The following is a 13,845-nucleotide window of genomic DNA, read 5'->3' on the forward strand; positions in this document are numbered from 1 at the left end:
ATTGATATATTTTTGTATATTCACATAATGGATTTACGCTGCAGTACATGAGAATTCATGCTAATTCTACATTTCCCACAACATGATGCTGAGTGAGGAGTCAATTACAGTATAAGTTTCAAACATACAAACTAATTTTATGCATTGTTTTTGTATATACTTATGCGGTAAAATCCTGGATGAAAACGATACACTTTAACTTTGGAATACCTCTGCGAAGAAGTAATGCCAGTAGGGGGGAAGGAGAGTAATAAGATTGAGGGGAGGAGTGCAGAGAGGACATTGACTCTATCTGTGATGTTTGTTTTATAAAAAATATTTGGGATCATAGGCAAAAGTTGACATTTGTTAAATTTTAGTATACAAATATTTGTTATATTAGTCTCCATGCCTTTTCTGTATATTTGAAATGTTTCATATAAAAATTGCTTGTGGACACAAGGGAAAATACATTCTTTCAGAGTCAGGAGGAAAAGAACATCAGTATCATAAGCAAAATCCAGATAAGCTAGGGTTAATGAGAGTATATTTTTCACTCAGAATTAGAAATAGGCAAGTGTGAATGTGTGTATATATATATTTATTTCTGTACCTTATATTTATTTAAAGTACATTTTATTTGTGGGCAAGTCTTCATAAACGTGTTGTTACAAATTTTTTTTAGGTGAAAAACAAGCAGCTACTCATGTAAGTCTTGATCAAGAATATGATTCTGAATCCTCTCAGCAGTGGCGAGAACTTGAGGAACAAGTTGTTTCTGTGGTTAACAAAGGAGTAATTCCATCCAATTTTCATCCCACACAATACTGTTTGAACAGTTACTCAGATAATTCAAGATTTCCACTTGCTGTTGTAGAAGGTGATATACTTGAATTTTTATTTGTTTTTTGTTTGTTTGTTTGTTTGTTTGTTTTACTTACAGCCTGATCAAGATAATTTATTGTTTGGCAAAGATAATTGGTGCTGGGGATGCAAAAATAAATTAGGAACTCATAATTTACTGAGCTGCATTTATAAAACCAGACAATGGGGACTCTTCTACAACAATTTGCAATGTGATGTTGGAATATAGAAGAGGGAATGGCATCCTTTAGTACAGAGAAATTGGGGAAATCTTTTCAAGGAGGTAATGTAGTATTACAACTGAATCCGTAATACGTGGACATTTATAAGGTGATAAAGGACAGTCTTGGCAGAAATGCAGAGCTATGAAAGCAAGATGCATTTAGAAAATCGAAGCTGAGCATGAGGTGTGATGTTTATTAAAGTTATTAATTGAGGCTTTTTTTTTTTTTTAATAGAACCAATTACAGTGGAAGTGGCTTTTAGAAACCCTTTGAAAGTTCCACTTTTGTTGACTGATTTGTCATTACTTTGGAAGTTTCATCCTAAAGATTTCAGTGAAAAGGATAATGAAGAAGTTAAACAACTAGTAAGTTATTAAAAGGTATTTGTAATTATGTTTCAGTTACAGCCTAACAGATGCTGTAGTAACATTTCAATTTACTCTGTTCAGTGAGCTATACTTCTTTTTGGTTTATTTTTCCTTAGTTATAAAAATTGTGATACGTACTTATTTTTGAAAATTGAAAATACAGAAAAACATACGGAATAGAAGCGAAACCATCTGTCTTCATAATATTTAGAAATAACCACTTTAACATGTTGTTGTGTATCTTTCCAGTTTTTTTTTTTTGGAGACAGAGTCTTGCACTGTTGCCCAGGCTGGAGTGCAGTGGTGCGATCTCGGCTCACTGCAACCTCTGCCTCCCAGGTTCAAGCGATTCTCCTGCCACAGCCTCCTGAGTTGCTGGGATTATGGGCTTACCCACCACGCCCAGCTAATTTTTGTATTTTTAGTAGAGATGAGGTTTCACCATGTTGTCCACACTGGTCTCCAATTCCAGACCTCATGATCCTCCCGCCTCAGCCTCCCAAAGTGCTGGGATTACAGGCATGAGCCACCGCACCAGGCTTCCAGTTATTTTCATTTGTATGTTTTTCCCACATATTTGGGATTCCTTCATGCTATGTATGTTGCTTTTTACATTCTGTGTTTTATAGGCATATTCTGATATCAAAGTGACTTAATATTTTATTTTTGCATAATATTACATCATATGGGTGAATCATAAACTATTTTACTATCTTTGGTAGTTTTTTTTGGAAGTTTCCATTTGTTGACTATCATAGTAATTCTGTGGTGCACATTTTTGTGCGTGGCTTTTTACCTTTAGATTATTTCTGTGGGGAAGATACCAGGGCATGAAGTGAAGATTTTAGGGAAAAGTATTTTAGTGCCCTGCTGGTTTCACAAAAGTTCATACCAATGAGCTTCTTACTAAGCAGCATATGGGTTTGGGTGTCTCATCTTTATGACAGTAAGCAGTATTACTTAAAAACTTTATTGATTTGATATTTTAAAAATGCCATCTTAACTTTTATTTTCCATTTCATTGATTGCTGGTGAAGTTGAACTCTTGTATTTGTTTTTCCTCTTTTGTGAATTGTCTATTCAGAACTTCATTTGTATTTTTTCTTTTCATTTCCATGTCTAATAAGTCTTTTATATATTTAAGATATTTAATTTTGAAGCAGAAATGATCTGGCCAAATAGTTTATTAATATCCAACTGACTATAAATGAAATAACTTGGACAAATATATATATATATACACACACACACACGCACATATATATATATTTAACTACTAATTTATTAGTTTATTCATCAGTATCTGTTATATAACTTGCTTTTTTTTAATACTACCTTGCTAAATGCTTTAATAATGTGGCAAAAAATAAAGGGGGCGAGATTTTGGAACTGGGAAATACCCCAGCATTTTAGTGCTCAAGTGTTTTGATTTTTTAAAGATTGCCTTATTTTATTTTAAGTCTTGCTTTAGCCTAGGCAACATAGTGAGACCTCCATCTCTACAAAAAATTTAAAAATTAGCCAGATGTGGTGATACACATCTATGGTCCCAGCTACCCAGGAGGCTGAGGTGGGAGGATTGCTTGAGTCTGGGAACTTGAGGCTGCAGTGAGCCGAGGTCATGCCATTGTACTCCAGCCTGGGAAACAGAGCAAGATCTTGTCTCAAAAACACACAAAAAACAAATAACAAACAATAAAATTAAATAAATAAATAAGTCTTGCTGGTTAAATTTGTTGAAGATATTTTGTATTATTTATATTCATTGTTAATAATTTGAATGACTGAGATTTCCCAGACTGTATTCTGACTTGAATTTTAGCAACTTCTGCAATTTTCTAATGTTTTGGATGCCTGGAATACTCATTAGAAGAGTATGAACAATTACACTTGGAAACGTTTTTAAAAAGATTTGTTAGCTTTTTAAGTATATTAGTCTATTCAATATGGGAGATTTGAAAGGAGGTTTAAAGTTAAGTGAATATTTTCATTTTGTATGATGAAGTATTTCTTAAAATAATTTTTTTTTTTTTTTTTTTTTTTTTTTTTTTTTTTTGAGACGGAGTCTTGCTGTGTCACCCAGGCTGGAGTGCAGTGGCCCGATCTCGGCTCACTGCAAGCTCCGCCTCCCGGGTTTACGCCATTCTCCTGCCTCAGCCTCCGAGTAGCTGGGACTACAGGCGCCCGCCACCACGCCCGGCTAGTTTTTTGTATTTTTAGTGGAGACGGGGTTTCACCATGTTAGCCGGGATGGTCTCGATCTCCTGACTTCGTGATCCACCCGCCTCGGCCTCCCAAAGTACTGGGATTACAGGCTTGAGCCACCGCGCCCGGCCAAAATAATATTTTTTTTTTTATAAATTTCAAACTCTTTGGATTTTTTCGTGACTAAGAAATGAAGAAATTGACTAAGATGGTGATGGACTAAGATGCCGAACTGGAATGTAGGGAGTTTTTTGTTTCTTGTGCTAAATGATGTCATAGTAAAAGTATAATAGTGTTTATGAGGATCAGGTTTATCGCCAGTATGAGGCAGTTAGCTCTGCTTTGCTACATGACCAGAGAATGCTTTAGGGGAAACAGGCCTTTTTTGCCTCTCTTCCACTGCTCTTTTTGTCCACCTGTCTGCCTTTATCGTGCTTAGCCCACCATTACCTTTTCTATGTAATTGACCAATTTTGAAAAAGAGGCTGGTCAGAGCAAAAGAAGAAATTTGCTATTATTGTAAGATTAAATTAAATGAGCATTTTGGCCATTGTTGACTATGAGCAACTAGGTATTTTCTCTCAGGGTTTTATTATCTTGGTGGCGGCATCTTTGATATGCTCCCCCGTTTTGAAACAGAGTCTCACTGTGTCGCCCAGGCTGGAGTGCAGTGGCACCGTCTTGGCTCACTGCAACCTCTGCCTCCCAGGTTCAAGTGATTCTCCTGCCTCAGCCTTCTGAGTAGGTTAGATTACAGGTCTGTGGATAGTGGCATCTTTGAATCGATTGCTTATCCTTCTCAGTTGAGTTGGACTGAACAAAATGAAAAAAATATATATTGAGTGCCTACTATAGCCTGGGTCTACTCCAGGGGTGGAAATAAAAACATTTTGTGTAGAGCTCAGCATGTGGTAAAAAACCTAGTAAATGCAGACTTCAATTAGTGTTATTGTTTCAAAGTATTGATATATAGGAGTGTTAATCTGATATTTTGCTCATTAGAATGTATAATTTATGAAATTTATTTTTTAGGTTACAAGTGAACCTGAAATGATTGGAACTGAAGTTATTTCAGAGTTCTTAATTAATGGCGAAGAATCAAAAGTGGTAATTATTTTATTTCTCTGCTTTATGCATTTCTGAAAGTAAGATGAAAACAAATTTTTTAATCTTTATTCAGTTTATTTTATATTCTAGTTTTCTTAAGAACTAAAATTTGGAAGATTAGGAAATAGGAATTGCTCAGGAGGAAATTGGTGATTTGCAGTGGTCTTCAATTTGTTAGTTTCCTGAGAAGCCTGTTGCTTTCTCCTTGATGTCCTTTTTATGAAAAGTTATTATTGAGGGTTTAGGCCTATAATTGTTAAATTTAGAGATTTTCTTTTGAAGAGGATGCTTTTCATAAATTAATTGGCATTTTAAAAGTTTAGGTCATGAGTTTATGTTTTTGCAACATTATAGAATTAGGTATTGTGCTATTTAAGATATTATGAAAGCATAATAAGAGTGACTTAAATATCTCCACAGGCAAGACTAAAGCTCTTTCCCCATCACATAGGGGAGCTGCATATTCTGGGAGTTGTTTATAATCTTGGCACTATTCAGGGCTCTATGACAGTAGATGGCATTGGTGCTCTTCCTGGATGTCACACAGGTAAAGGCTATAGCATTGGTAAACAATTAGAAAACTTTCTTAAATCATTCTATAGAATAAAATGAACAAAAACCTGGTATTTTCTAAATAGGTTTAATGTATCGTTAAATAAAGGCATTTAGCCAGATCTAAGAATGACAAATTTAGATTTTAACTTCTAACATCATCTCTAGTGTCAAAAATAAACAACTTGATTCCCTTCTGATATGTTTTCTTTTGTTGATTTTTAGACTGTATGCATTTTTTTCTGTTATTGATCCAAATTTAGTAAATTCTAACCAAATAAATTCTAACCATTGATCGTCTGCTGCAAATATAAAACCCATCTTAATATGTTCTATTTTTTGAATATTTCCTTTTTATAAAACATGGAACAAATTAAAGACCTATATTTCCACATTGTTGGATATTAAATACCTTAAGTTATATCTTCTGTCTTGAAAAAAGAGTAGGGCTTTAGTGTTAATCTGATATTCTTTGTGCACTATACAGTATGTTCTACATATTTTTGAAGGGTAAAACTACACAGTATGTGCATTTAACATAGTTTTCTTTGTTTTTTAAACTTGGGACCCTTCGCGATTTAACATTACCATGTAATTACTGTATGTAGTTAAATTTGAGTTTAAGTTGGAAAAGTGCTCGGAGACGGAGTTTACCATGAAACTTCCTACTTCTGGCTCTTCATTTTAATAGATATGTCTTATGTTATAACAAATAGTCCTTGACAAACATGAATTTAGCATTTACAAAAGCTGATTATTAACATTGAGAAAGTGGGAACATGGAAAATTTGTTGGTTCTTCAGACTTTCATTTAAATATACTTGCCTGGATATCTAGGATAATTCAGTACATCATTTAAGAAAAATAAGTGAAATGAATCCATAGAAACTAAAACATTTTACTAAAGAAAAAAATTTGCACTAAAATTGAGTAAGGTAGTCTGCATTTTAGTACTGTATTTGTATTTTTTGGTTGACAAGTACCAGACAAGGTTTATTTGTAATTTATATAATTTATAATTTAAATTATTTATAATTTAAAAATGCTAATTTATTGCATTTTTAAAGCAAGATAACTGGATATTAAGAGCTTTTGGACTCTCTTTTCACACTTGTACATAACTAGGATCTTAATCAAGTACACAAATTTATGGTTGTCAGTAAAATGGTAGTTTTATTTAAGGCACCAAATATATGCATTAAAATACTTTATATGTTAATGTATAATATTAATGGGAAGAGACTCTGAATTAACTGTTAAAATCCTATCTTCTAAGCAGAGTTTTCATGATTTAGTGTAGCTCATTATTATGTAAAATGCTAATAAGGATTTCGGTCACATGAAGTGTGGGAATCAATATATTTTATATCTGATTTGAGATTATTACAGTGACTTTCAGCACATTAAAGGCTTTAAGTAGTCCCACAAGAAAGATAGTTATTATACTCTTAAGTTTTTTCACACATATATGCACTACATGGAAGCTTTTGGGAAAAATTTCACATGAATATTAAATAAGTTTAATTTTGAGAAAACTATGCTATATTTAATTTTCTTTGTGCAGTCTCTTGAGAAGATTCAGTTATTTATATTCCAGAAATAATTCAAATTAGTGTATATATTTGAATATGAGTGAAAGTAAAAAGTTGACCTTTTCATTGCTTTCCACTTCTTTTCTTTGTGAATAGATATCCATTCTCATGGCCTAAATTAAATTATTGGGCCTAAGATAGTTATTCTCTCAGGTTTTGTTAGTTAATAGGCACATGGTTAAATACAGATTTCAGAGGACTTCCTGTTGAGTAATGTGTAGTCTTTTTTGCAAAGTAAATCTAAAACCAAGTGAGAAATTAAGTAGCATACCTTAGTTGGTGTTAAACATGAGATGAAAATTTACTAAATTCCTTGATTAATCATGTTAATCAAAATTGTCTAGAATTTTTCTAGAAATAATCTGAAACTTACAGTATTCACATATTCAAGTTAAATTGATGTCAGTTAACATACCAAATTATTTTAGGGCATTAATTTTTTTTTATTTCAGGAAAATATTCCTTGAGTATGTCAGTCCGAGGGAAGCAGGATTTAGAAATTCAAGGTCCTCGACTTAACAACACAAAAGAAGAGAAAACATCTGTTAAATATGGTCCTGATCGACGTTTAGATCCCATAATCACAGAAGAAATGCCACTGTTAGAGGTATTTCACTTTTTTAAAATTTTGTGGACTTAATGTATCTATATGAGCAAATATTCTGAGTAAATTAATTTTAGGCTCTGAGGTTTTTGATACTACATTGAACTATACTTTTAAATTATCATTAAACTAGTGTTAAATATATTTAATTCACAATGTAAGACAATCATGCAAATTGCCATTAAGTCATAGCCGGGCTATAAGATATAATCCTCAAAATATTAATGGAAATTGGGAAAAATACTTCTAAAAAAAAACTCTGGCTATTTTAAAAATCAGTGACTCTTTTTCATAAGTTATGAAAAATAATTTGTGAATGAATGCTTATAAAAAAACTTAAGCAACATAGAAGTGTCTGAATAAAAAGCAGTGTTTCTTCACCTTCTTCTTATCTTCACCTTCTTCTTATCCCATCCTGTGCTACTTTTATACCATACAACTTAAAAGTTGCAAAAGATAGAAACTGTTGCTAGGTAGTATAGCCAGAGAAAGAGAAATGTATTATTTAGTTGAAGGACCTTGTTCTATAATACTAAAGTATTACCATATTTTATATTTTATAGAACATATATATTATATAATATAAAATATATATATTTTATATTTTATGGAACATATACTTTATTATTATATTATAATTATATTATATTAAAGTATTATAATATGTTCTGTAATACTTTCGTATTATAATACTAAACAAGAAGTGGCAGAAGCTCCAGGGAATTTAAGAGCAAATGTTTTTAAGCCTCTAGAAAGCATTGCTTTTGATATAACCCTAGTCCAGCAACTTTCAATCTTTGTGTCACTTCAAATTTCAAGTTTCTAGAGGAAAGATGTGGTCCACTTTGGATCAGGCTTATACTTGAGGAGCAGGGCAAAGGTGGTAGGGTCATGTAATGTAAGGGTGGACACTAAAAAGAGGCCCTTCCTCTCACATCCTAAAGAGTTATTCTATCTAGTAGGGAATTTACAAGGATAGCAACCTACCTCCAAAAGTGCCAGTGATACTAAATTGCTGTTTATCTTTTCAGACCTTGCATTGTTCACTTATATATAGTTGTAATAATTATAGGTGGAATCATACTATACATGTTTATCCTGTACTTGCTTTCTGTCTTTAACAGCATAACTCAGTCTTCTTTTTAACCATTAAATATGGTATTCTTTTATTTGGATATACTGTAATATATTTTCATGCTCTTAATGGGTTTACTTCTAATTTTTCATCAGTACAGACAATTTTGCAGTAAATATCATTATGTATATATTTTGTCCATGTTCTAGATTTGACTAGACTTTAAAAATGGAATTACTGGGTGGAGAGATATATACATTTTAAATTTTGCAATATATACTACAAAATAACCTTCAGCAAAGCTATAGTAAATTGCACTTTTCTTCAGAGTGAGAGTGCTTGTTGCCTCCCATCTGTGCCATTCTGGATAATACCAGTTTTTGTTTTTTAATGTTTGCAAATCAGATTGAAAAATGACATTTTTATTTACATTTCTCTGATAACTGATAGGGTTGATCAGTGTTTTTTGTCTGTATGACTTTTTTCCCCTCCATGTGTTCATATGATTGCCTGCTTATACTCTTTTTTTTTTTTTTTTTTTTTTGGAGACCGAGTCTGGCTGTGTCACCCAGGCTGGAGTGCAGTGGCAGGATCTCGACTCACTGAAATCTCTATCTCCCAGGTTCAAGCAATTCTCCTGCCTCAGCCTCCTGAGTAGCTGGGACTAAAGGTGCCAGCATGCACCGGCTAATTTTTTGTATTTTTGGTAGAGACGGGGTTTCACCATGTTAGCCAGGGTGGTCTTGATCTCCTGACCTCGTGATCCACCCACCTCGGCCTCCCAAAGTGCTGGGAACTCTTTTAATTGGATGTTATTTCTTCTTATTGGATGATTTTTATGATAGTAATCTTATACATGTAGTGGTGATATAGGTAACATACTCAAGAAAATGGTGATGGGTGGTGTGTGCTGAGAGGTGAGTATTGCTGAACTACCTGTATTCTGTCCACATTTAACCCTTGCTTAATTATGATGCATGTAAAGAATTTTGTAGGGCAATAAAAAAAAAACTTATGGACTGACCCAAGTGCCAGTTTCTGGTTGTCAAGCGATAAGGCTCGAACTTTGTTTTTTAGTTCCAGTACCATTAATAGAATGTGGACAACTCATTGTGCCATCTTTCTATTATATTCTGAAAGTATCCATACCAGGTTTTCTTTTGGATGCAGTCTACTCTGTTTGATAATATTTCCTTATTTCTTTCTGTGTCAGTACTATACTGTTGCTTTATCATTTTTTTTAAATCTGGCAAGCCAAGTCCCTTTTATAATCTTTAATTTTTTTTCATTTTTCTTATACTTGTGCCATTTTTGTCCAAGCTTTTCAAGTTTCCACAATAATTTTGATTAGAATTGCATTGGTAAAGCCTAGGAGTTAAAAAACTGATGATGAATTGAAATGAGTTAAGATCCAAATGTTATTTTAGGGCTATTCACCATTATTGTTTAAAAATCATGAACCAGGCCGGGCGTGGTGGCCCATGCCTGTAATCTGAGCACTTTGGGAGGCTGAGGTGGGTGGATCACGAGGTCGGGAGATCAAGACCATCCTGGCTAACATGGTGAAACTTCGTCTCTACTAAAAATACAAAAAAAAAAATTAACTGGGCGTGGTGGCGGCAGCCTGTAGTCCCAGCTACTCAGGAGGCCGAGGCAGGAGAATGGCGTGAACCCGGGAGGCAGAACTTGCAGTGAACCAAGATCGCGCCACTGCACTCCAGCCTGGGCAACAGAGCAAGACTCTGTCTCAAAAAAAAAAAAAAAAAAAAAGTCATTAAGTAATGAACGTTTTGTTTGGAATTATATATGTAAAAATTTGTTAGAACTTACTTTCAGATAGGAAGATTCTGATCTGTGTAGTCAAAATAAATCAGTGTAAGACACCAAAATATACTGTTTTTAATGATTCTGCTAGTTGCTAGCTTATGATTTTTTTCTCTCCTCCCCAACCCCCCCCCTTTTTTTGGAGACAGAATTGCTCTGTCAACCAGGCTGAAGTGCAGTGGCATGATCTCTGATCACTGCAGCCTTGGCTTCCTGGGCTCAAGTGATCTTCCTGAATAGCTGGGACTACAGGTGGATGCCACCACACCTGGCTAATTTTTTTGTGTTTTTTGTAGGGACGGGTTTCACTATGTTGCTCAGGTTGGTCTCAAACTCCTAAGCTCAAGCGATCCACCCACATCTGCTTCCCAAAGTGCTGCAGTTATAGGCATGAGCAACCATGCCCAGCACCTACAATTTTCAATAAGCCATATCATTTAAGTATCCTTCAGTTATTAAGATTGTTAAATGTACAGATGGTTTTTAATTGCAGTGCTTCTCAAATAACATATTCCTATGAATAGAGGTTTACTTTTACATTGTTTAAGCCTCATCCCTAATTATCTGGCCTTCATTTTCTAAATGAAAGTTTTTTTCAGTTAGAAAGGAAGGAAACTTAAACCAGATGATATCTTGGATTTTTAACTCTGTTAAACTTAACAGTCTTTATATTTACATTCATCTGGTTTTTGATAGTGCTAGGTCTGTATTTAACTTTGCTTCTCGCATATCACAATTTTAGAAAAATTTTGTTATAGAGGCAGTTCTTGAAGAGGGTATTGAGCAGAGGGCCTCTTATTCTACATAATAACAAAAATGGTGTTTGGTTGATGAAACGAAGCTTGTAAAGTGAAGAACAAAAAAATTGGTAGATCCATACCCTAAACATTTTACCTTAATTTAAAACATACTGATGTACATTTATTCACCATTTCTGGGGGGATGGATTTAGAGCAGAGACCTTTTCTATGAGTGTTGGTATGGGTTTCCTGATAGGAGTTTCATCTTGTTTCATGCATTAAACTACATCCATAAGTTGCACCTTAAGTTTCCAGTTTTGGTTTCTTCAGAGTCAGAATCTGGACAATTTGTCAAATAATCTAAATACTGTGTATGTCTAGATTTTTATCTACAGATAAAAGCTATACTTTCAGCTACAGATGAAAGCAGTTTACACAATACTTAATTTATGTAAACAAGTTTGGGAATAGATAGTGACTCTTGAAAGGAGAATATGATGGGCACTATAGAAAGCCTAAAGCCACTGATGTTCAGTTCCATAAACATCACTCAGTATTTTCTAGTAAGAGAATAGAGAAGTTGGTTAATTCAACAAGGTAGTATGATTATGATGGAAGTCAGCTAATAGGCCATTTATTATATTTGGACAATGGAAGACATCAAAACTGGTGAAAAAATTTGTAGAATATTCCTGTGCCTAATATGTCAGAAATATTTTATGGAATTTGAGATGTTTGTGAATAGTAGAAGTAGTTACCCATCTATACTGTCTGATGAAATAATCTGTAACAATATATATTTATCAAACGGGTGAGAATGAAAGTTACTGTAGCTCATTGAGAGAAGATAAAAATAAGAGTCATTTGCATACTACTATGTGTATAGCATACTGAACTCAAATAATGAGCTATGTGGATTAGAAATCTTTCCCCCTAAATCTTTTTTTTTTTTTTTTTAAATACAGTTGTTTCTGTTAGGAATAATTTTAACATGTAGAGAAGCAAAGCGCAAACTCCTTTAATTTCTCACTGCATAAGTACTGTTATATATATATGTATCATTCAGCTAGACCATTTGATTTATATCTAGTCATTTTCTGTTACAGATAAAGCCACAATGAACAATCCTAAGCATGTCATTTTGTACTCACACACATATATCTTTAGGATAAATTAGAAGTGAGATAGTGAGTTCTTGGTCTTGTTTTCCATTTATATTTGAAGCTATCACAAATATCAACTATTTAAAAGGATTTTCAGCAACTGAGCATTTGAAGTAAAGGCTAAATGTTCTTGTTCTTTTTTTTTTTTTTTTTGAGACGGAGTCTTGCTCTGTCACCCAGGCTGGAGTGCAGTGGCACAATCTTGGCTCACTGCAACCTCTGCCTCCCAGGTTCAAGCGATTCTCTTGCCTCAGCCTCCTGAGTAGCTGGAATTATAGGCGCGCACCACCATGCCCGGCTAATTTTTGTATTTTTAGTAGAGATGGGGCTTCACCATGTTGGTCAGGCTGGTCTCAAACTCCTGACCTTGTGATCTGCCCACCTCCCAAAGTGCTGGGATTACAGGTGTGAGCCCCTGCACCTGGCCTTGTTCTTCTTAAAGAGTCAAAATAGTATATTTAGTAAACCTGTGTTCTGAAGGAACATGTGATCCTGTACATAGTTGGTACCACTGGTCTTTTATGTGTTCTGTCACTGTTACCATTTTACCAATGCTGTAACCTTCTTGATGGTATCTAGGTGTCTGTATGTATTTTAGTGTGTTTTTACACACTAAATACTCTATTTCACTTTTTATTAATGCAGCTGCGTTGGATGTAATAACTCAAAAGTAATAATTCCTCCATAAGTTTTAGCTTGACTATAAGCTTATTTGACACTGACTAATCAGTACAGAGAGTCAGTGTCTTCAGTATAATGCTATGTCTGGCTTATTTTCTTATCCTATTAAATCTGTATGTGAAATTTCTACATTAATCCCTTGTTTTCTCATTTATTTTTAAAGCTTCTGATGTCCCCAAATTTCATCTGATTTTTTTTTTCTTTTTAAGAATATGGCCATAGTGAAGTCCCACTCACATTTAGATTCAAAACATATTTTCACTGGAATTTCATGAAGTGACTGCCAGCTATAACTATTAGAATGTTTCACTCATGTTGTTACCTTTATCTTCCTGCTTGCTGTTAGTGTAGTTGTGACATTTAAAGTTTTTTTTTTTTTTTTTTTTTTTGAGATGGGGTCTCACTCTGTCACCCAGGCTGGAGGGCAGTGGCACGATCTTGGCTCACTGCAACTTCCACTTCCTGGGCTCAAGCAGTCCTCCCACCACAGCATCTCCAGTAGCTGGAACCACAGGCGTGCGGCTCATTTTTTGTAGTTTTGGTAGAAACAGGGTTTCACTATGTTGCCCAGACTGGTTTTGAACTCCTGAGCTCAAGGGTTCCACCGACTCTGGCCTCCCAAAGTGTTGGGGTTACAGGCATGAGCCATGGTGCCCAGCCAGTATACTTAAAAGATCTTTTAAATACAGATAACTTATTGTATGATTTCATTAGCCCAAATTTTCGTCTCTTTAAGCACAAGTCCACAATCCCTCATCTGAAATCTTGAGGCCACATGTGTGTTGGAAATCAATTTAAAAAATTTTTTTTAGATGTGTGTGTGTGAAGTTATGTAAACCCCATTGCTTTGTGGCAGCACCTAGTAAT

At 34.3% G+C, this 13,845-nt stretch overlaps 1 protein-coding gene across 6 annotated transcripts in view; it reads left to right on the top strand.

Annotated features, from left to right (window-relative positions):
- The window catches only part of LOC105498224 (trafficking protein particle complex subunit 8), a 116,611-nt gene that overhangs the window by 73,140 nt on the left and 29,626 nt on the right, over positions 1-13,845 (top strand). For all 6 annotated transcript variants that reach the window (XM_071085496.1, XM_071085498.1, XM_071085497.1 and 3 more), the window contains 5 exons: positions 665-859; positions 1,302-1,432; positions 4,673-4,747; positions 5,168-5,294; positions 7,344-7,498. In XM_071085496.1, coding sequence (XP_070941597.1) covers positions 665-859; positions 1,302-1,432; positions 4,673-4,747; positions 5,168-5,294; positions 7,344-7,498 — 683 coding nt within the window. The remainder of the gene's footprint in view (positions 1-664; positions 860-1,301; positions 1,433-4,672; positions 4,748-5,167; positions 5,295-7,343; positions 7,499-13,845) is intronic.

The sequence above is a fragment of the Macaca nemestrina genome, chromosome 19, assembly GCF_043159975.1.
Source record: "Macaca nemestrina isolate mMacNem1 chromosome 19, mMacNem.hap1, whole genome shotgun sequence".
NCBI classification, from domain to species: Eukaryota; Metazoa; Chordata; class Mammalia; order Primates; family Cercopithecidae; genus Macaca; species Macaca nemestrina.